At 38.4% G+C, this 24,143-nt stretch overlaps 1 protein-coding gene across 1 annotated transcript in view; it reads right to left on the reverse strand.

Annotated features, from left to right (window-relative positions):
* LOC140929159 (uncharacterized) overlaps positions 1-15,337 on the reverse strand; it is a 30,701-nt gene extending 15,364 nt beyond the window's left edge. Inside the window, exons 1-7 of the mRNA XM_073379029.1 lie at positions 15,322-15,337; positions 13,038-14,810; positions 10,471-12,373; positions 9,885-10,099; positions 9,410-9,591; positions 9,198-9,318; positions 5,907-6,018 (exon numbers count right to left, since the gene is read on the reverse strand). Coding sequence (XP_073235130.1) covers positions 5,907-6,018; positions 9,198-9,318; positions 9,410-9,591; positions 9,885-10,099; positions 10,471-12,373; positions 13,038-14,810; positions 15,322-15,337 — 4,322 coding nt within the window. The remainder of the gene's footprint in view (positions 1-5,906; positions 6,019-9,197; positions 9,319-9,409; positions 9,592-9,884; positions 10,100-10,470; positions 12,374-13,037; positions 14,811-15,321) is intronic.
* Positions 15,338-24,143: the final 8,806 nt, after the last annotated feature.

Consider the following 24,143-nt stretch of genomic DNA (forward strand, 5'->3'; position numbering starts at 1 on the left):
TCTGCCCTCTGAGTACTACTCCACAGATTCTCTTCTACTAACATCTCCAAATGCAATTCTACCCTAAAATGTACACTCGTGAATGAAGAATTGTAAAGCGGAGGTTACGTTTTTCATTAAGATGGGCAACTCTCGTGCCATCAGCCTTGATATTTTAAGTGACACCCTACCTACCTACAAGGCAAATAACACCACAAGGGAGTAAAAACAATTAAGCTCGATTTTATAGCTGTAGACAGACTCTTTAAAGCAGCAACGTCCAAAATAATGACCAAAAAACGAGACGGAAACACAAATTAATGGAAGGGAATACAAATAATGTCTATGATCGTAACTTCACTTATGTCCAGAAATGTACACAATGGCGAAAATAGCAAATCTGGCAGAAAAAAAGCGCCAGATGGCTGGCGAAAATTTAAATGAAGTTACAAAAAGCGCTTCTTACAAAGTGGAGAAGTTGACAAAATTCGCCATGGGTTTGGAAAATATTCAAATTGGATGACAAAAGTGGCCTCTGGGAGAGCAACGATTATGACGAAAATGGCGAATATGACGAAAATAGTGAAAGCAGCCAGCAATGGCAAAAAATCGCCGAAGGGTTGGCAAAAATTTTAATAAGATTACAAGAGGCGCTCCTTGCAAAGAAGAAAAGTTGACGGAATGGAGAATCTGACAAAAATGGTGAATCTGGCCAAAATTTACCATGGGTTTAACAAGTATTCAAGTTGGATGCCATAAGTGGCCCCTTGGAAAGTGGCGAATTTGATGAAATGGAGAACAAGGCGAAGCTAAGGCGAAAATGACGAATTTGGCGATAATTCGCCCAAGATGCAATAAGTTGTTGATGTAATAAGTTGTTGAAAGAGGCCCCTTCATTAGTGACAAATCTGGTAAACAATTTGCCATAGGCTTTGTGAATTTTTCAAATTAGGTTGCTAAAGAGGTCTTTAACTGAGAGGGTCGATTATCACGAAAATAGCTTATCTCGCAAAACCACTAACAGGTCGAAAATTTGCCAGGAGAGTGCAAAACTTTCAAATGACATGTACAAAAGAGTCCCTTTGAAATGGAAAATACTTTTACTCAGCATTGCCTTCACATAACCTGTGAGGCAACATTTTATATCAAGTACAACTGAATCAAATATATCACAAAACAATGAATGGAAGTAGTGTCAATTGTGTATTTGTGCTATGAACTCCACAGGTTAATTAAACATTTGCTTATTATTAGTTTCGAAGTCGCTTGACTCATTAAAAATAATGTGATGTGTAGAAATATCACACTAGCATCATTTTCTCTCGTAGTGTATGTTTTTTCCTTTCAAGGTCATACAACAAGGAGAGATTTTTCGTTTAAGCCAACCAAAGTAATGTCACCCCGCACAGCTAGTCCAATAACAACTCGAGAAGACAACCTCCAACTCCTTGAAATGATAAGAATTCCTTCATGAAATTTACCATGCACACTCTAATGCTTAAAGTTATGATGTAGATCTAAACAATCCTAATCGCTGACAATTCTCTTTACAATGTGTTCCATTAAATTGTGAGGCAAATATGTCCATCAAATGCACTGTTAAGACTGGGTACGTATGAAATCAAGAGCCTCCACAAATTATCTACATAAGGGTTAATTTGCGCTAATAACTGTATGCTAGAATCCAGCGTTGACACGCTCACATGCTGCAGCTTGTGTATGCCATTTTGGAATGCGTGAATGTCACTAATGCCCAATACTTCACGGCATTATACAAAATAATGCCAATCAGACTGGTATTGAAACAATTACACCAATTACGCATGTCCAACTAATTCTAGATTTTACATCCATGCACCTTATACCACTACATGAGAAATTTCTGCAATTTGATTGGCTTAGAGCGGTGGTATTTCAGCTTAATTTGAAATACCTACATATGAAAATTACAAACCTTTTGTGGAGGGTAGTATACACAAAAAATAGCATAATTCGTACGTGATATTTGGCATAAATACCACTTGTGATATTTCAAAATTGTCTCAAATTTCACTCGCCTAAAGGCTCGTGAAATTACGTATAACAATTTCGAAATATCATTCGTGGTATTTATGACAAATATCACTACAAATCATGCTATTACCTATACAAATACCTTATTAGTGCTTATTTACGTTGGTCTTTAATTTCGCGTGTGTCGCGATTGTGAAAAAAATCGCGAAATTAAAGACCGGCGAATAAAAATTCCCGCGAAATTTAATACAAGAAGAAATTTAATAAAAGAAGTTGAGAACGGTTGAATCGCGAAATTTAATGTCCCTTTTTCAATGCCACCTATTGAAATCGCGAAAATAAAACCCCGCGAAATACTGTGCCGCCAAAATCGCGAAATTAAGTACCAGTATACATTGTAAAAGAAAAGTTTTAAGATATTGTGCATGTTTGTTTCGTTCTTAAAACATGTGTCCCATTACGTCTATATGAGGTGGGGCCAAAAATCTTAAAATTTATCCCTAAATCCCATTTAACCAAAAACAGGTTTGCCACTCATCAGAAAGTAAAAAAAATCCCTGACTTATCCCTCACTTTCCGCTGAGCACTAAACAATTTTCACTGACTGACCTTGCATTAACAAACAATCCGTGCTTGCATTTCCTTCGGCTTTTTTGCAGACTATCAATATACCTGTCTTCATTTTCCAGCCCTTTCAATTTCCAGGATTTTGAGTGCAACGTAAATAGAATTCGCTCAGTCATTCCTGACTGAAACAATATCAAAGATTTTCCCTTACTTTTGCCCCACCTTGAAAATTATTTGTTTTCCCCTAACTTTTCCCCAACCATAAGAACCTTGAAAAATACTACCCCAAATCTTGTATATGCATGTCCAACTCGCTTTGTATCTTTTCAACAACCAGATATAAAAAGCGACAACGTGCGTGTATGTTTTGTTGTTAAAACAAATAATAATAATAATAATAATAATAATAATAATAATAATAATCAACTATATTTTCGAGGGTGGCACCTGACAGTATAAAATACTGATAAACTCGTGGCCCTCAAAACGAATTAAAAAATAAACACAAATACATATAAATAATGAAGTAATTAAAACTAGGTGATTTAACAATTAAAATATGAATTACCTAAGAATTAATATAAAATATATGAGAATAAAGTAGAATAGCCTAAGCTATAGTAAAGTGATGAATAACTTTATAGGACTCCAAAAAATACTTATATAAAGACTTCTTTAAAATTTCTAAACTAGAGCGACACTTAATTTCATTGGGAACTGAATTCCAAAACCTAGTGGCTGATACTTGAAAAGTCCTAACACCTTCTGATTCTCTTTTATACTTTGGACAAATTAAACTCAAAGACCCATATCTACTTTGTCTTTCAGTAGAACGTATGTCGATGTTTCGTTTGAGTAATTCTAGCATATAATCGGGACACACCCCGTTCAATCGTTCATAAACTAATCGGCACTGATTAATCTTAGCTTCATGAAAAAAGGTAGCCAATTAAGTTCTCTAAACAGATCCACACTGTTTGCCCTAGTATCAGCATCGAGAATTACGCGGGCGGCACGCTATAGCCTGAAGACCTTATTTAAATTATCAACAGATGTAGAAACCCACACACTAGAGCCATACATCATGGTTTGTTTTATCATGGCATTATAATAAAGAATTCGTTGATCTAAAGGTAAATGATGCCTGATATTTTTCAAAACAGCAACACGCTGCGTTAGCTTCTTACATAGATTATCAATATGCTCATTAAAATTAAGCCGAGTGTAAATAATTACACCTAACAGTTTATGAGACTGGACTTGTTCGAGTTCGACTGAGTTGACATGGACAGTGAGTGAGGTGCTGCTCATCTTCTTATGTAGACGTTTGCCAGCTACTAACATAGTTTTAGTTTTGGACTCGTTAAGTACCATTTTATTGTCTCGGGTGCATTGTGCAACTTTACCATATTCCATTATGGTAGTAGGAGGTCCAGAAAATCTTCAAAATCTCAGCCTTTATCAAAGCCATTTACCATTTACATCTAAAGTTAAACAACAATATTGCCCCACCAAGTGTATAAAAGTATATTAATTATCACTTTTTATGTCATGAACGCTTGCCTCATGGTAAGTATCTGCTACTGCAATATCAAATGACACATATTGTTATTCTCAGTCGCAAACACTTTTATCTATTTTTACATCCAACTCCCAGGGGGAGGGGGTACTTCGGAATTAATTTTAATGATCCACTAGTGAGCAGCTTACGTACATTTCCAGTGAACATTTTCACTTGGAAGAAGGAGAAACCATACTCGCCCGGCGGGCGAGAATCGAACTCGCGACCCTCCGAAAACTAGATCGGACGCTCTAACCACTGAACCACCAGGACTCTAGCGTTAGTGAAGTCGGAATTCTTCTATATCAGCAGAGTGCACCACACCTCTATACTGGGAGCTGAATGCACTGCACTTCTATGCTCAGTTTCTCGTGTGGCTTCTAGTTTTCAGTAAATTAATTTTAATGATGCACTAGTGAGCAGCACACGTACACTTCCAGTGAACATTTTGACTAGGAAGAAAGAGAAACCATACTCGCCCGGGGCACGAAAATTAGCTAAAACCGTGGCCCCAAATTTTCTCACGCCTTGCGTAAAAATTTCACAACTGCGCCTGTTCCTTTTCGTAAATCCGGCCAGACCTTCAATAGGTTGCGACCATCATTATTCTTAGTCATATTACGGCTTAAATACAGGCGTTTAGTATTTAATTGTAAAACTCCCTGAAGAAGTCTACGCCGATTAGACGAAACGCGTAGGAGAATAAACAAGTTTTACTGCAACAGTTCGCAGAATGCTGCTCACTAGTTTAGTTTTAAAAATTTTCTAAATTAAAGCAAAAAACAAAAGAAAAGGCTAGAGCCCTGGTGGTTCAGTGGTTAGAACGTGCGATCTAGTATTCGGAGGGTCGCGAGTTCGATTCTCGCCAGGGGCGAGTATGGTTTCTCCTTCTTCCAAGTGAAAATGTTCACTGGAAGTGTACGTGTGCTGCTCACTAGTGCATCATTAAAATTAAAATTACATTTCACAACAATAATAATAAAAATGAAATTAAAAATAAAATTAATCCACCTTATAGGTATTTTTGCTAAGACTTTGACTAATCTTCTAAGGGACCTATTTGCCAAGTCATTTAAATCGTCTTCTCAATGTTGGCAAATCTTCCATTTTGAAATGTTAATAAACTTTGATAACTCGTTTTGATTTTTTCATGGGGCTTCTTTGAGATCTCATAACATTTTTCTCTAAAACTTTGGCGATTTTTTGCTAAATAATCATTGTAATCGTATTCGCGATTTTCGCCAAAATCGCCACTCCACAATCAGGAATTTTCGTTAGACCTTTGGCGATTTTTCGCCAAATCGCCGTTTTCGCCATATTCTCCATTTTCGTCAAAATCGGGAATCATGGGACCCCGTTGGACTTGTAATTAGAACTTTCGTTAAACCTTTGGCGATTTTTCGTCAAATGCCCATTTTCGCATATTTGCCAAAATCTCCACTTTTCAAGCGGTCCTTTGGGAAATGTAATTATAGAATTCTCGTTAAACCTTTGGCAAAATTTCGCTAAATCGCCATTTTCGTCAAAATCACCATTTTTTAAAGAAACCCCTTTGAACGTTCATTTAGAATTTTTGTTTAACCAGTGGCGATTGTTCGTCAAATCGCCACTTTCGGGAAAATGGACACTTTCCAAGGGGCCCCTTTGGACATGTAATTAGAATTTTTGTTAAACCTGTGGCGAAATTTCACTAAATCGCCATTTTCGTCAAAATCGCCTTCAAATTTTCTCCAAATTTGCGATTTTTGTTGTTGCGTGCATTTCTGGACATATCTCCGTATCTTACCTGGTCGTGAATGTCGGTGGATTTTCACTGCTATCAGTAATAGTAGAGGTTGTAGTGCTATCAGTAGTAGTAGAGGTTGTTTCGTTGGACTCCAGATTTGTAGTATTTTTGGCTGCAAGAAAGGATTAAAGTCTTGCTTTAAGTTGTTTTGTCTCGATATGTTTGACCAACTAGTTGTATTTTACTAAAACAGTTATTCCTCTCGCCCTCATGGCCTCTGAGTCAATAGCCCATTCGGCCTTCGGCCTCATGGGCTATTGACTCAGAGCCCATCCGGGCTCGAGGAATAATTGTTAAACAGTAGATCATCGCACTTGTAGACGCAACGAAAGCCTGAAAAGGATTGTACGGGATTCCAATCCTTGACCTCTGCGATACCGGTGCAGAGCTCTTATTATAACTCAGTGTGGTATGTAGTCTTATCGGGTGCTGGAGAATATCGTACTTGAAAGTTTTACCAACTGCAAGACCCTCAAAACAATAAAAACAAGACGCTACGGAGCGTACACTTCGGCGTCGTGGTTGTGGAACTAATTAATTGTAAATGCGGAGGAATAGTAAGAAATCAAATATGGTAAGAGTTAGGTGTTAATTTGTGAAATTATGGGATTTGTCAGGATATTCTGAAAAGAGCAACATCCAAGAGGCCTACTTGCCAAAAACTAGCATTTCGGGACAAATTGTCCCCGAGATATTAGCCCAGTTATGCTCTGATGACTCCATACAAATCCTTCTAAAAAAAACAATTCTCTATTTTTCTTAGTCACATCAGGCTTCAAAAACAGCATAGCAGTCTCATGTACTGATTAAAGATATGTAAGGCATGGGTAAGGAGTCAATTACGTTGAGCATGGAATTGGCTAAAACTCAAAGTCACGAGTTCGAATGTTTTGAGGATAATTATTCACTGACTATCAGCAAGCAGGGATGTCGGATTAACACAAGGAAGTTTAACACCAAAGGAACATACCCTTTACAGAGCTTTAAAACACAGCATCCACCAACACAAACTTGACTTAAACTTTGAGTAAAACTAAAAAGCCTCTATCAATAATAACAAACTCTCACTTGAACTTCAGATATCTTACGGCTTCCGCGAACTTGTAAACACAATACCTGAAAATCGACCTTCGTCACACTTGACTAAACACAGCAGTCCAGCTCGTGGGAAAAAACTTAGTTCTTCAAAAGAACTCGCTTGGAACTTGTATACCGTTTGACATAAGGTTCTAGAAAATACTAAACAGCAGGCGAATAGTGGTAGCTTTTCGACATATTTTATGATTTCAGTAACTGATGCAAATCTGCTGACTCATGCTGAAATGTAAACATGCCCTAATTAATTATTCATGGATAATCCAAAAACGTAGGCAACGTTCGAGAAAGTCACGCAACGTATGAAAGCAGTTTTACTACGTAACACTCAACAAAGACAAAATGTCTTTTTGCAGCATTTTGTAACTTTAAATTCATCATAAAACAGTTCGAAAGGAGGGCTCACTCGTGAAATGTTTTTCAACACTCGAAGAGAAATTTCGTGTCTCTGCGCGGCCACGAAATATCCTCTATTTATTCCTCGAGTAATAGCCCATTTTACAGTTGACCGTGAAAACGAGGCTGGAGTTGACCTTGTTTTGATACAGCCCTTCCTGCTTTATTATGTAAATCATGTCTTTCTTATGTTAACTAGTATTTTTTAAGCAAAATTTACATGAGAAAAGGATCGAGGTTTTTATCAAAACAAGGTCAACCTCAGCCTCACGTTCACTCAAAGGCTAGGACACTAAGCACAAAACTGTAAACTGGCCTATTAAAGACTAAACTCGAAGTGATCTCAAGATATCACGAAGTAGTCAGGTCTCATTTCGTGAAATAGTTGAAACAAGCCGAAAAGTCACGAACTTGCACGCCCAATCTTGTCCCGAAACTAGTGCATCATTTCATAACTATTTTTCATATCCCAAACTACCTTGGATCGCAGTAGCGCAATCGGCTAATCCCTCAACTTAGAGTCTCCTCTGATCTGACGGGTCACACAGGTGTGTCGGTTCAAACCCCGGGAAAGCCAAAATAATAATTCTTTCTTCCTCGAAAAAGTTAAAGAATAAATCAAAGAAATCGAAGTGATCTCGAGATATCTCGAATCACTTCGGCTCTCACTTCGTCAAATAGCCGAATAAAACCGAAAACCTATAGACTTTGCATGCCCCATCTTGTCAAAAAATTGTAACTTTGATACATTCCTGAGCGTCGCGAAACCTTTACTTCGCGCTCCGCCGAAGTAACAAAAAATAGAAAAGTAAAATAATTGTGACGCCAACGTATGTGACATACCCGTATCGGACAACACTGACCTCTTGAAAATCTGAGCTGACAGAGGACAGTTTGATATCAAATCCAAAATAACAGGTTAAATAAAATTCAAATCCAACCAAAAAATTATATCTGAATTTTTTTCATAACGCTACTCATGGTTTAACGGCTATGTATATTGCGGTGGTTGAAACTCCCAGCGTTTTACAGCATTTTTAAATATAAATATTTTTTTTTGATAATAGATACAGTGAAACCTGTATTAAGCGGACACCGTATTAAGCGGGCCCCCTCTATTAAGCGGACAGTACCCGAAGTCCCCAAATTTATTTCCCTCATTTACTTTAAATGAACCCTTTATTAAGTGGACACCTCTACTAAGCGGACGCGGACACCTGAAAAGTACCCGTAATGGTCATTTCTATTGTTGCCAACCTGTATTAAACGGGCGCTTGTTATTAAATTCCACCACCCAACATGCCAGACACCGGAAATGCGAAAGATTGCTACCCTCAAATCTTTCGATTTTTATATTAAAAAACCTGACTTGACGAACGGCATTTAATTTGCGTCACCCATCTTTGAATACAGTACAGTACAGTACTGTTTTCTGTTTCGTTTTGTTTGTATAGAGCTTGTTTCACTAATCTAATTTCTTGAAATTTAAGTTGCTATCTATGTTTAAGGTACTATGATCAATTGGTCCACTTCACAGTCTCTGGGAGTATTTTAAACGCTTCCACTGTTCATTTGAATGGCATTTGACTCCTCGTATGGCATTATCTATCGAAAGCTGTATTAAGCGGACACCCTGTATTAAGCGGACACTACAGCATTCCCCGAGGGTGTCCGCTTAATACAGGTTTCACTGTAATAACATTACAGATCATTTTGAGTTATCGCTCCGTATGCGATGGATACGCCACTACTGTCCTAGCCATGGCCATTTACATAGTATTGTCATAGGGTGGTATTTACCAAATACATCAAGATTAGCAGCCTGTGAGTACACTTTGACTCCGTCATATTCTGCCACACAGATGTATCGACCTGAGTCGGAATCTTTTGTGAGTAGTAGATTACTTGAAGATGTTATCGTCTGAATTTGGAAAAAAACCAAGAATTAATAAATTAAAACTCGTCTTTTGGTTTACATTTTAAAGTAAAAGTTCCTCATTAACACACACTACCTGATAGTTCCTTAACCACTGATATGCTACTGCACCTCTAGCAACCGCTTCACAAGTCCATGATATATTCTGTCCCAAATCCTCCCCGAGGCTAACGGACGGTGGTGGATGACGTATAATACGAGGACCATTGTCAAACCGTGAAATATTCCTAGCCACTGATTTGTAATACTTTGTTTCCTCTACAACAAATCAGTGGAAAAGCTTGTTACAAGATCCCTTGACTGGGTTTTCTACCCGCAGAACAAGCAAAACGAAAAGCGAGGCTACAAAGTCTTTATTTCGAAGAGGTCTATGGTGTTTTTGTACTGTGAATGCAAATCTAAGCTCTCTCAAGCATCGTCGCGACTACGCAACATCGAGGTCATATAGCCATTGAAATAAGAAATACGGGAAAGTTGTTTTAATCTATATATACTCGATGGGGTTTTCTTTGTAAGGATACAAAGGCTGTTAAGATATCATATCTATGTACCTATGAGCGCCACACTAAACGTGCTCCCATTGAGTACTTCCAATGTACCATCACCAGTGCTTCTTATCATCAGATCCAGAGTTTGCCAAAGTTCCAGGTAAACAGTCGCCGATAAACTGAGGGCAACGGTTGAGCCTGGTGTAGTAGCCTTGCTTGCTTTTAATCCATTTGTGTTTGACGTTTCTCCATTTACTGATAACAAAAGTTCAACCATTCTGAAAGGTAAGCACACAATTCCGATACCTTTGATGGACATAAAGAGGGGAGGCCAAACAGACATTTGCAACATAATGACCAAACCATTAATGACAATTTTAAGGACAAAGGCACTTATTTGTAAAATAAGGACTCTAAGGCGAAAGCGATGGAAACCGGTCATAATACAAAAGGCTTCGGCGTACAATATAATACTATAACAAGATTATTACAACAATAAAAACTGTAACACTCAGAAACTCATATGAGTATTCTTCGATACGGAATTTTTTCATGTCAATTTTTTCATCACTGGTACAAAAACAATTGACTGCATACATACATTTTAATCACAATAGAGAGTAAAAAGCTCAAGTTCTAACGCGCTTACCGTGTTTGGTTTAGTGTGCCCGACGTCCTGATCATTACTACAGCAGCAACGAAATACACACCAGTAACATGAGTAACAAACCGCCCTTTAGTGTATTCCGAACCTGGGGACAGGCAATGTGAGTCAACATCTTCCCATTGTTCGATAGCCTGCCACCATTGGTCAGCGAGGTACTGGCTTGTTTTGGATTTCAGTGACAGACAAGGATGCTTATTACTATTTGTGATGAGTGCAGCAAAGAAAGTGGAATTATTACCAATGTTCAGCGAGTTTGAATCAAAGTAAACAGAAATACTCATCGCTTGCGAAGTATTTAAACGACTAAGAACAGCAATGTTGAATGAAAAACTATGATCTGCTTCAGCACTAGATACAATCGACAAAATCTCTTGGTGTACCGCGTCTTCTGCTTGTAATCGTACTGCAACAAGACCTTTAGAAGGTGCTTTTAGCAGTAAGTTTAAAGAAAGAAAGTAAACTCCACTGTATTTCACGTAAATGCTTTGAACTGCTTCACCACTGGAATTCCTCCACCCTACTAGCCTATGCCATCCAGCTGAACCAAAAGTAATGGATGGATGTGTAAGTTGAACATTTTCAATAAGTCCCAGCTCATACAAATATTGAACAGAACGAGTAGCGGACACGAGAGAGAAACTTGTTTCTTTGGAGTATAGACATATTGAGAGTAGCTCGTTCTTCTCGAGGTCCAACAGCCCCACAAATCCAAAAGTGTTGCTTAGATAGTTTAAGGTGCCAACGACTTCAATGTAACATTTTGCACACTTTTGTGGCCCAACACAGGCAGTAATGTTTGCCGAGGCGTTCCCTGTGAATGTGAATGAGAGTGAGACAAAGTATGTACCGTTTAGAGTTGTCGTGAAAACTCCCTTTTCGCTAGGTGATTTCGGATTCGGATTGAACATACTATTGACGTAGGCGAGTTGGTTTCCAGCAGTTGAAAACGATGTTGCAAATGACTGTTCATAACGTGAAGATACATTGTAGACATATTGAAATGTTTCATGAAGTCCTGGCAGCTGAACTGGTTTCAGAAATCTTGCCATCGAAAAAAAGGAATCCTGCAGATATTGATAATTTTCACCTTTTTCAGATCTCGTGCAAAGATCAATTTCTTGCCCTTTCTGCAGGAAAAGAACTCCAAATGCGCTTATGACAAACCTGCCTTGAAGTCCCTCACTTACTTTGGACGCGGCAAAACCATTAAATAGAATTTGGTTCATTGAAGCACAAATTCCACTATGAAAGACACCGTTACCGTTTAAGTCATTTAAGATCATAACGCTCTGTACAAAATACAAACCGCTTTCTTTTATATACACGGATTCATCGGCTGACACCTGAAGATTCTTAGAGAACACAGCACTCCAGTCATAAACTTTAGTATACTTAATGTCACCGTTTGAGATGAAGGATGTTCTCGCCAAAAACCCGGCGGCATAATCATCATCCCAAAGCGAAATCAAAACAACGGAGAAGCTGCTGTTACTCAACACTTTCCAAGAAGAACCACTTAGGCACTGCACGTCTAAAAATAAAGAGACATACTGCTCAGAGATAAGTCGAATGGTGCCTGCAAGCGTCAAAGTACTAACAAAAAAGCCTCCTGGTGAGGATGAATGTCTTGGCTGAAAGGTGCTCAGAGAAATTTTGTCGTTTTGGCCGTCAAGTAATACGTTCAAACGTATTTGAGATAAATTTGAATGATAGATCAAGATATTAGCACTGATAAGGTAAAAGCCATCCTCCCTTGCCTTAAACCTTCCAGATGTTGAGTTAAACTGTGAACTTTTCTTAAAGAAAGTGCCTGGTGTTGGCGGAACTGTTCTCCACTTATCAATCTCTCCACCGGATGAACTTGGGTTGGCTTCTTCCTCTTTAACTAGAGAACAAATATACCAGAAATTAGGCTTTTAGTGTTCAGACATTACTTAACAATGACCCCATTGTCCCTTTTTAAAGACCAGACCTGTTATAAGGCCTCACTAGAAATTCCCACACCCTGCTAGGCATAGCTAATTCATTTGGTTCACAACATCGTGTTAGTGCCACTCCTTTCGCTTACCTCCAGTTCGCCGACGTTATCTAAGGAATTGGCAGACTGCTACTTATCTACACGCTTATAAGAACGAAACATAACCTCATATTTAAAGAACATGACATAGTTGATATATAGCAGATAGAAAAAGTTGACAAGAAGACCTAGGACGTTAGAAAAGAGGACGTCAGCGAAACGAGTCGTAGGAGAAAAGATTGATTACCATTCTGTCAGACAAAATATTCTTTTTACATAGCAGTCGGTATAATTTCAGCAGAAAACAAAGATAACAACTGACAGCATTAAAAAGAAACCATTTATTTGTTTCAGTCGATTATTTCCAATAAGTCAAGGACAATTGAGGGAGAACAAATATCCACAATAAATTGACCTCTACAAATACACTTCTTATTGATAATGCACTCTTCAATCTAAAGATGGAAATATGTAAAGTCGGCTGCTTCTAGTAGAGATATTTACCACGTAATAAGGAATAATTAAGACCCACCTGCGAAAACTCCAGGCGTAGAAGGCAAATTCGCTCCAACAAGTACCAAAGAGAACCCCGTTTTACTAGATACGTTCCAAGATGATAATTCAGTGGCCGCGACGTAGACTGAGATAGTTTGATTATTTGTGAGACCAATGGACCCAACAACATTAAGAGTCGAATATCGCTTTGGATTTTCATTTAGCGAGAAGAGCCCATTGCTAGTATCCATGACCTCATCAATGGCTATAATAACTGAAAGGCTACCCCTTGGACTACCCTCAAAAATGACATTACAGGATAAAAAGTAAGTGCCATCAACATGTGTACGATATGCTCCATGGTTTGGGAAAAACGAGTTGTCAAACGAGAATAAGCCAGAAACGTTGGACGTTTTCCATGATGTAAGCTTTGTCCATCCATAGGAATCAAGAAGCGTTGTTTGAGTAAGCGTGGCTGCAACACCTGGCCAGTTATTGGGAATCAAGTAAACTCCAAGTAGCCCATCTATTATCTCCCAGCTGTGAAAATCACTGTTTATTCGAACAGTCAGTGTGTCTCCTTTCCTAAGGCTAATAACCCCGCTGACACTAAGTGATGTGGTCTTCCAGGGGGAAAGGCTACCATAGCCAGTGAAACCAGCTGAAGTGTCACCAACATCGACAAGTAAAGTAGCCAAGTTCTTCTCCATCGAATTTGAAGAGCTATTGATATTCACCAAAGTAGACACTAAAAAAATTCCATCAGTTTCAGAAATAAAAGTACTACTATTTTTCTCTAAAACCATATATTGTGACTGGAAATTTCGCCTTAGGTTGCTGATGGCCCAATTTTCTACTTTATTCCTTCCGACAGTCATTCCCGCTTGTTTACCACTAGAAACACTGAAGGAAAATTGTGAAGAAAAATCTGTCTTCATTCCAAGAAAAATGCCAGAGAAACTGCTACCCAATTGAACTGTGAGGGATCCACCAACTGTTGGCTTTAAAAGAAGCTCAATACAATCCCCACGGTAGAGATAAAACATACCAGACACACTTATTGAATACTCTACTTCTCCAGGCGAGTACCTTTGAACTAAAGTGGTGTTTGAGTTCAAAACAATAGCAAGGTGGCAGCCAGTTAATTGGTTTTCAGATTTCACGTTTAAATTGGACGAAAAGAAATAGATTCCTTCAAGAATCGAACAGAACAACCCCACGGAGGGAGATGTTCCACTGTGCATAACGAACAAGCCCTTTGTGCCATCAGTTCTAAAGTTCTCAAGTCTGGATATCATTTGAATCGGCAAGTCTGCTGATAAAACCGCATGAAATCCCGGTACAGAGCCTATACGCGAAATCAGCACAACTGAAAACGTGCTGTTAGCCAACAACGTCCCCTTAGACCCATGAAGGTACAGGGTTAACACGTCATTTTCATATAGGCGCAGTAAACCTGAAAGGCTTAAAGTTCTTCTTGAAGTAGTATTACTGCACACACCTTTAATGCCATTGTTTTCCTCGAACTCGTCATTTATCACCAAAGATGCTTTTAAGCAACAATCACTTGTGTTTATAATGTGTAGATTAAGTGCGACAAAGTAGATTCCTGGTTCGGGAGTTACAAAACTTTCATTGAACTCCTTTTCTCCTGAAGCAGCGACTTCGAAAAAACCTTTTCCTGAATTGACATTCCACGGCCATACTGAAGTCCACTCACGCTGAGAAGGAAAGTGATGAACTGAACTTCCTAGGTAACTGGAAACTCCCACCTCAACAAATGCTATGCAAAGTAAAGAACATATAAAAACTTATAGTTACAATTTAAAATCACGAAGAAACGTCCACTGTACGCACAGGCAGAAACCTTTCCTGACAGGATGCATGGGTAAAACTTATCAAAACTACCATTAAAGGCTAGGGGACACTTGCAAACACAAAAAGAGAAAATAATAAAAAAAATTTGGAATTACAATCGAAATACTATCGAAACTTCTTCGCTAAGGTGCAATAAAAAAGAAAACATGACCTTTTCCAATATGGTCACTTTGCAGGTGGAATGATGATCAGTGGCCTAAATTAATTCTTATTACGTGTATAGAAAACAATTTTTTCCTTTAGATAAACCACCGCACAGTTAGCTCGATAGGATAAGCACCGGTCTGCTGAGAGGCAGACCGTAGGTTCAAACCCCGGACAGATCAACACTCAGGATCTTAACATAACTGAGGAGAAAGTACTGCTTTCGTAATAACATCTTCAAACGGTTAGACTTTCACTTTTTCTCGGGAAAGGACGATAAACCGTAGACCCCGCCTTACAAGCCTTGCCTGACATGTAATAAATTCAGTGGTACGTTAAAGACCTCACACACTCTTCGTAAATTTAACGTACGGGACGTAGTCCCCGGTGTGGTGGTCTATCAAAACTCACACCCACAAAGGAGCATCATTACGCATCCCTTCAATGCTTCGGGGTAAACTGAACTATAAGCTGTTTGGTAAGTCCCCCGACCAGCGTTGAAAATTATCCCTGAATAGCACTGAGGGGAGTGAATAATAAGATAGACTATTAACAATCTACAAAGCTTCATTGACAGCGGTTCTAGTGGTTATGATTGTAGCCAGAACGGCTCAGTTGCTAGGTCTAGAAGGGCAGTTAGCCCAAAGCTAAAAATACAACTCAATATTGAGTCTGCAGCTCCAAAAACGGCTGCGAAAAGACAATTTGAGTTAACATAAGCGAGTTTCTAAACAACACGATCCGTCCGGAGATCTAACCTGTACATGGTCCTGACAATAAGCCAAGCAGGTAATAAAGAAGAAATATTACGTGAAGTAACATGATGGCAGTTGCATTATTCACTGTTATAGACGTCTGGTATTGTTGTTAGATCTGAAGAACAAAGACAAACACAATTTATTAACTCAACGGCTGATTTATACATAAACGGACTAGCTAATCTTGGAATAACTATTGTGAAAGAAAATGTTTTCCAGGTTTTTTGAGCAAAAGTTAAAATTTGCTTCCTAAAACCAAAGAAATGTTATTTAATCAGAAAACAACTAAACTAAAAGTAACTACTTTTTTCTCTACGCTGGTGTTTTTGGCTCAGAAGACTAGGGGTTTATTCTTTTTCTCTGTTGATAACAATTTACTGGTGAATACGGGGTAGTAAAGTGGCAGACACCTTTGTCCCGACACTCTCGTCAATTCCTTGGGACATTTGACATTTGATGACACAGTGAAAATTTCAACCACTGACATACGGTGCTTTGCTTCAATATACTTCATTCGATGCAAAGGCCGCCCTCCAATACCGCTCGCCTTGACAACGGGATAATCCGAAACCAGCATAGCCCTGACTTTTTCCTCCGAAACAGACGTTGTTCAATGAAAAAAAGGGACGAGATTATTTAATTTTTAAGATTGTTGAAAGGATTATGTATGAGAGAGCAAACCAGTTCCAATAAAACTCATAAATTGGCTTGGAAACCCCTTAGGAAAGATAAACACACAACTTAAGCGTGATTAGCCCACTTTTATTTAAATCCTTTCATATTTCCTGGCTGCAGAAACAATTTTTTTCCTCTTAAATCCCATAGTTCGGCAAGAGAGAAGTCTCTCTTCTGTCTCATGACTTCGATCGTTATGCAACAGTGCCGATGGTCATATTTCGAGCTTGCGTCATTAGTGGCTCTACAGTTCCTACTGCGCTTCCAGCTGAGTCATTTGAATTGAAACGATTCAATTAAAAAACTTATATTCACATGTTATCATGAAGGATTGCAACCAGTCAAACACGTATGGATTTTGATTGTTTTTTCCTTTAGATAGAAAAGACTGCAAGAGCATGCTAGAACACGATTGGATAAGACATTTTTTAAATAGTCTCTTGAACTTCATATACTTTGTTGGAACATAAATGCACGTCACAAAGAAATAACCAAAAACAGGAAATGCAGGCACAGCAGGAGTTTTATACATATATTTACCAGATGTTTTAAATAGATGGTACGAAATGAAAATAGGTATCAGAGCAGAAAACTTTTGTTTCAATATAGCCTCCGGTGTTCACTTGTGGAGGCAACATTGATCGCAAACCACAGGGCAGCAATTTGTGCCCAGGCTAAAAATTGTATTGCTCAACTTCGTACACATCAGCACTGGTTACTTTTAATACACCTAGAATTATTTAGTATAAAATTACTCACACAAAAATTGAGCCATATCTACCACTATTTGAGACCAGCACCTGTGAAAGTTACATTTCTTTAAATGACTTCAAGAACAAGATTTAATCCTTTGTACAGATATATAAACGAAATGCTAAAAACAGAATTTCAATTTGTTTTCAAGCGTTGGCGAAACTAATGTATGAAGGAAAAGATTATTTTACATGAAGTAGTAATCGAGCAATGTTTTAAGACTTAAAAAACGTGAAGTCCAAAGACTACCGCCAAGTTGATCATAACAACGTATATTGCTTTCGTAAGGCTCTTTGGTCGAATCGTTTTCACTTTTTCTGAGGGTTCGAAAACTATTCCACCGTTAAATTTACCATAGCGGACAAGCATCAACGGTCAATTTTGCCTGATCGGTTTAAGCAAATTTGGATTTTATGGAAAACCTAGTTTTGATGAGTTTTGCTGTTTACAGCATTTCACCCAGTGATCAAGCTAAAAATATTGCAGTCTCATTATCACGTCATTTCCCGACACCCTATTCTACAAGACTACAGCTGTACATGAAAATTCAGTTGTAGCTGTTATTACCAGTGAGATCTACAGATCCATTTATCGGCAGTCACTTTCACATTGAAACTCCTAGCTCATACTTTAAAATTCATCAGAAGCCAAAGTGTGACTATTCAAACAGACGATCTGACATCACCGGAAGTCGTCTACATAGAAAACTAGAAATCGAGACAATATCTATTGTGGTAAATACTGAAATGAAAATTTTGCAAGAAATATTCTTGCTAGTACTCTTTAACTCAATAGAAAACAGTCTAACATGCATTGGTAAACTCTAAGTACGCATGAAACCTGTTGATTGTTATTCGACCACTTCTTGTCTGCGTAGGTCAAATCGTTTTCACTGGCGTACGCTCATCTTATAAACATTCATTAAAAAGACAACTGTAGACAACAAAGCTGTTCACACTCAATCAAAAGATGATAATCCCTTACCGATATTCAGGTAAAAGTGTCTATAATAATAATTCAAGGGAATGTTCGCCACACAAACCTGAATGGTCAAGCTGTAGTTGAATGGTCAAACGAGTTTCGATCGTTTCCTCGAAGTAGTGCTGAAAGAAAGGCGCCGCACAAAGAAGGTTCGTCGAAAGACGTCACTAGTTTTGTATTTTGAGGCAAGATAAAAGGAAATTGAAATATTTATGTCATCTTGATCCGTTCCGCTGAATAGACTGCAATTTTGCTCGCGGCGGTCAACTCGACTAGATCGAACCTCTTTTGACGGTTTAGAAATATAGGAATATGGAATTGCGAAAAAAGAAATCTGGAGTCCGGAAGAATAAATATTGAAATGTTTCTTGGATTCCAATAGAATCAGGGCCGGCCGGCATGCCTGCGCGCCTACATTCGCGCCACTAAACTTCTCGATGAAAACTGTGTCTCAGTTTAGATTTATAACTTATTAGCTTTTACTAAATTACCGATGGGACCTTTTTTGACTAGTGAATCTTATTGATGCACTTCTAATTAGTAAACTGCTCAGTTTCCAAAGTGACAAAATTTTATTTCTAGCCAAGTTTTAAATTCATTCTTTCTGGAGCAAATTTATCCTTTTTACGATATTTTTCAATTACACTGGAAAAATTTACGCGCTCGAAAAAATTTTAGTCATGAAGGGTGTTTTTGAAAAGCATATTTCCGGACTCCGCAGTCCGTTATTTATGAAAAGCCATTCCATTTCAAATATTTCATCGTTCCCCATCTAAGTTCTGTTTGCCCGGGTTTATCAACCAATTATTGTACATTTACCATACAAAACAAATCTTTCTGCATGGTTCGAGATTTAGCGACTGATAATAAGACAATAATTCAACATTATGAATAAAAATAGAAATATCAAAATAATATTCCAACTAAGAGAGCTGATCATCCAGTAGACATGAAGAGAGCAGAAGCCCAGAAACACTAAAGGGATGGTGTAACTATAAACGTCCGGAGCGAATTTCTCATAATCCTTTCTTTTTTGTCTGCTTGATATCTACTTATTTCATGGAAAATGCTGAAAATGGCTTATAAGTATTTCGACTCCAATCAGCGCTACATGACGTTTTAGTGTAAAATTCTCAAGCCCCTATGCCAACTAAGTATCAATATTAAATACTAGCATTACAGAGTTCACTTACCTAGACGGGTTTACTTTTCTCGTATGTAAACATCGGCTGATATTCAAGTAATTTAGAACATAGCTAAAGACAGAAGGTTCGTAAAGTCACGCAACAAGACTTTGTACATTTTGGGGTTTTAATCAGCCGGGCGGAAATTATAGTGACGATACATGCCTAGGCGTAAAGCCCTTAACGACAGACAAAAACATTTCACAACATACATAAAATATTACGTTTATTTTTAGCAAAGGAGAAAAGATGCGGTACTTACACATTCACCTGTGAATAATTATCAAACGTTAATTACTGGCCATGTGTTTGTGGCTGAATTTTTTTGTCTCTTATTAACACTCAACCCTCTTTTTAATCTCCTTGCAACCTGTAGATCATAATCTAGATTTGGATTCAGTTCTTTTTTCTTTAGTCTAACAAGAGTCCCCAAATCCACTACGTAATTGTCTCTGCAGATTGTTTGTCTTTTTTCCAACTAGAATCAAATATTTGTATTGATTATGAGAATGCGTAACATGTGGTATATAGATTTAGCCAAGACCAAAAGCGAAGCTCTCTCGCGGAATCTTTTAAGAAATGTCTTTCTCAAGTAATTCAGATCTTGCCGTCAGCAGAACGCAAACTGAACAGGCCATTTTACAGTTTTGTGCTTACTGTTTTAGCGTTTGAGTGAGCATGAGGCTGAGGTTGCCCTTATTTTGATACAATAAGCAGCCTCCCTTTTTAGATGAAAAACTCACATATAGCAGATGCCTTGGAATCCTTGCTAGTAAGCGTGCCATTTTACATCCGCTTACATGACGGGATGCACGTATATACGGACGATTTTGTCGGGACCAAATTTTCAACCAAATTTTCTTCGCCATTGCGCGCCTCTCACGCGCGAGAGCTCCGTTAAAATTATTTTGATATCCCAACTATTCAATTGTTTTGGTCCATTTCATCGGTGTTTTTATGGTAAATTCCTTCGTAGTGACTTCCTTACTTAACCACGTGACTCTCAAAATGAGTAATGAGACCCTCTAAAGAAGTTCTAACTTTTGAGGGGGTAGTCTGCGGTTATGTAAAATGGATGTTATTTTTCCTCATTTATAAAGGTGAATTTTCATTTTTTGTGGTATTCGGTTTAACGTTGGAGCGAACGGGTCCAAACAGAAATAAGTAAATGTTTTATGGAAACCCTTACTACACTGTGTCAGTAAATTAATTTGTTTGCCGGATCCAACAATGCAAACAGTTCTGACTGGTGAACTGTCTGAGTGTCTCACACTGAGGCACGCTAGAAGAACCTTTTTAAATTCCTCTAGCTTGTGATAACAAATCTCTACAGTTGACAACAACTGCTAATCCATCTCATTATGACGCTACATGAGCCTGATACTAGAACATTAACCAAATTGCACTGCAAACTGCCTCTCATTTACACGTCTCGTTCGAGAGGATTTCACACCGGCGGCTCTGAATTTTCACTGAATTTTTAGAAGAACCGTGTGTTTTGCAGTCAAGCTCGCCAGGTTATTGAATGCCTTCATGTTCTAAAAACAATCGAAACTGCTGCCACTAATATCAGGTTCTGCTTAAAACGAAAATCTGCTACAATATCTTTTTTATATGAAAGTATAGGAAATGGCAATCAGAAGAAATATCAGAAATTTTTGCATTCGATATTCGAGTTAATCATGTGTGCAATAGTCCAATAACAGACAACAAACTTAAACGAACTTTTACTGATTTAACTTTTAATCATTACCATTATATTACTATATTATGTTCCTTTTCCCTTACTCTCAGATGATGAGGGTATTTTTAGAACATTGAACTCAACGAATATACGTCTAAATTAACCACAACAGCCTCTTGCTTCAAGCTTACCAAACAGCACATTTAGAAACAATCTGGATACGCAATTTACCGGCGGTTCTAAATCGTCGTGCTAAGGAACAAACAGCTTTATGAATGTCTGTTATTTTCACAAGCAAGAAAGCAACGCTGAACAATGCGGAAAGTTTGAAGAGGCTATCATAATCACTTGGAAAGTATTGTTGAAATTTTTGAAATAATTCAAGAATACAAAGTAGAGAGGCTAGCTCTCTGCACGTGTCAGGTAAAATAGACTTACCTCGAAGATTCACTAAGAGTGGAATCGAAGAACTATCGATAAAAGAATATCTCGACCCACGGAGACCACCTGAAAAAGCTGTCAAAAATTTGCAAAGTAAACAGAATTAAACCTTAAAGTGTCTTCTCACTCCATTTAGGACCTTTAACCAAATCAACTGCGACATGCAAATTCACCCAAAATTTTCCCCATTAAATAAACTTTTTTTCAGTAGGTCTTCACCTGTCGGTGCTCATATAAAGTTGCAGTTGCAGTAATTCCTGAACAAACCAGCTCAATAACCAGTAACAGGCATTTAATCTAAATTTGAAGGAGCCTTTTACTGGTATTCTAATTGCCTAAAACATCAGTTATACATACCATACTAACCTCTAACCCTAACCGATAATTTCAGCTGTCCCTTAATAAGCGGCTTAGTCTAGTTGTTTTTATGACCTTTTAACGCTAATACCGATAATGTCATGAAAGGAATTTTTCATCGCGGCTAATGTGTATGGTGTATCAAGAACCTCACTCATGGTTGGTGAGTTTCGATCTAAAGCATTGTTGGCATTATTACAGGAGGAAACTACAGTTGACTCCCTATAATTCGATCCTTCAAGAGAAATAGAAAAAAGTTCGAGTTATCGGGAGTTCGATTTATCGAGGGTAAAATTATACAGAAAAGGATCTGAAGGTAAATGTAAATTGCTTCGAGCTGGCGGGAGGGTCGAGTTATGGAGGGTTCGAGTTACCGGGATTCGACTGTATTCCCTCAGAGGTCCGTTGTTGTAGCGATCGGCTGCCATGTTGTCTGACCGTAGGCATCCACATTTCAGAAATGTCGATAGATAGATAGATAAACTTTATTTAACCACGGGCAATGTATCTGCTTTTTACAAAAAGATCTCAAACTATAACTGCACAACTAAATTAAACTACATGTAAACATTGAACTACACTATGTTGAAAAGCTGCTTTCCGTCAATGCCGTGCCTTAAAGAGATTTACTGATATTTCGATAGCGTGTTGACTTGATCGAGGGACCCTGCGCACCTTGCATCGCAAGGAAGGCTATTCCAAATAATTTGTGCATGGTAATCAAGCATTAAGTTTGTTTTCGGAGTCCCAAGGTTGTAGCTTGTATTGCGTTGAGAGAATTTCGTTGCTTAATAGTCTCAGTGATTTTGTAGTTGCAGCCTGTTTAGCCCGAGTACCAAATCATTGTCACTAATGGGGATGCCGCGAGGGTATTTAGCCTTTGGCCAGATTCTTTCAGCATAAATTCGGGTTTAGTCACATTTAGAGTAAGTTTGCATGTCATCGGCATACATCCTTGGTTCACAGTCTGACAAACAATTCGGAAGGTCATTTAATATGTATAAGAATAATAAGAGTGGACCAAGGATGGTGCCCTGAGGGACACAGCAGGTTAATACACTGCTGTCAGATAAGGACCCAAAAAACTGAGCATTGTTGTGTGCGATTCTCCAAATATGATTGAAACCATTTTAATGAATTCTTAGATATACCGTTATGGTAAAGCTTACAGTTTAGATAGAAAAATCTTGTGGTCAACGGCGTCGAAAAATAAGTGCGTTAATGTTCCCAATGTCTATGTTATAATCCCAGGAGTCAGTTACCTCAAGCAAAGCCGCAACAGTTGAATGAATAGCACGAAAACCGGACTGATGAAACCCACCAACCATGAGCGAGGTTCGTGATAGACCAATCACTAACAACCACAGTGGTACTAATAGTCCCATCCAGTAAATCGACACTATAGCCTAATAAAGACCTACAGGACGCAGTCGAAACGTCGTGATCAATATCTGAGTGACAATCGTGAGACAAACAATAACGAACCCCTTTTATACTGATCATGCTCTAAAAATGGAACGGTAATTAAAGACACGTTTTTATACAATTTGCAATGCACTCCGACCCTTATACATTCTGGCGAATTCCATGCAGGTATGTGCAAAAGAATGCAGGCGCAACCAAGCTTGTAATCGATATCCCTAGGTGCATTAGCTTCTACTTGCCATCAGAGTATAGTGTTTTAGGGCCGGGACTGCAACAAGTCCTTCACTCACATCAAACATTGTGGTGGAGCGGTTAACGGAGATGGTCAAGGTGCGCTAAATCCCAGTCCACACTCTTGAACTAACTTCAGAGGGTTCCAGTCCTTGCTTTTACTTCCGTTACGGTCCGAAAACCTGCCTACGCCGCATCAAAGGGTGGTACTGAACTTATCCAATATGTGACGCTCCACTTTCGAGTTTGGTGCGGCCCAGCTTCCGTAGGTTTCAGAAATCGTGGCATAATCATCGTTCTTATATGTGAACAGAACTGTCCTGGTCCGGTATCATGGTTTTCGTGCCTCTGTAAGAGCTATCCGGTATGGTGTACCTCTTGCCTCAAGGCCAGTGAGCCTTTATCCCGCATGCGCGTTCAAATTTGGTGATTGGTTCAGCTTAGCCTCGACAAATGTGTGATGAACTTTCACTATTTCGGAAAAATACAAGGTTTTCACATCAACTCGCTTTTCACACTTCACTTTCTCTTATTTGTTTATTATGAATCTTAAATATTTTGTGACATTTAGGCACCATTCTGGGGCACTAATTTCATCCATGAGGCAAATCTTGAATAATTTCTTAGGAAAA

This window comes from Porites lutea, chromosome 2 (genome assembly GCF_958299795.1).
Source record: "Porites lutea chromosome 2, jaPorLute2.1, whole genome shotgun sequence".
In the NCBI taxonomy this organism is placed as follows: Eukaryota; Metazoa; Cnidaria; class Anthozoa; order Scleractinia; family Poritidae; genus Porites; species Porites lutea.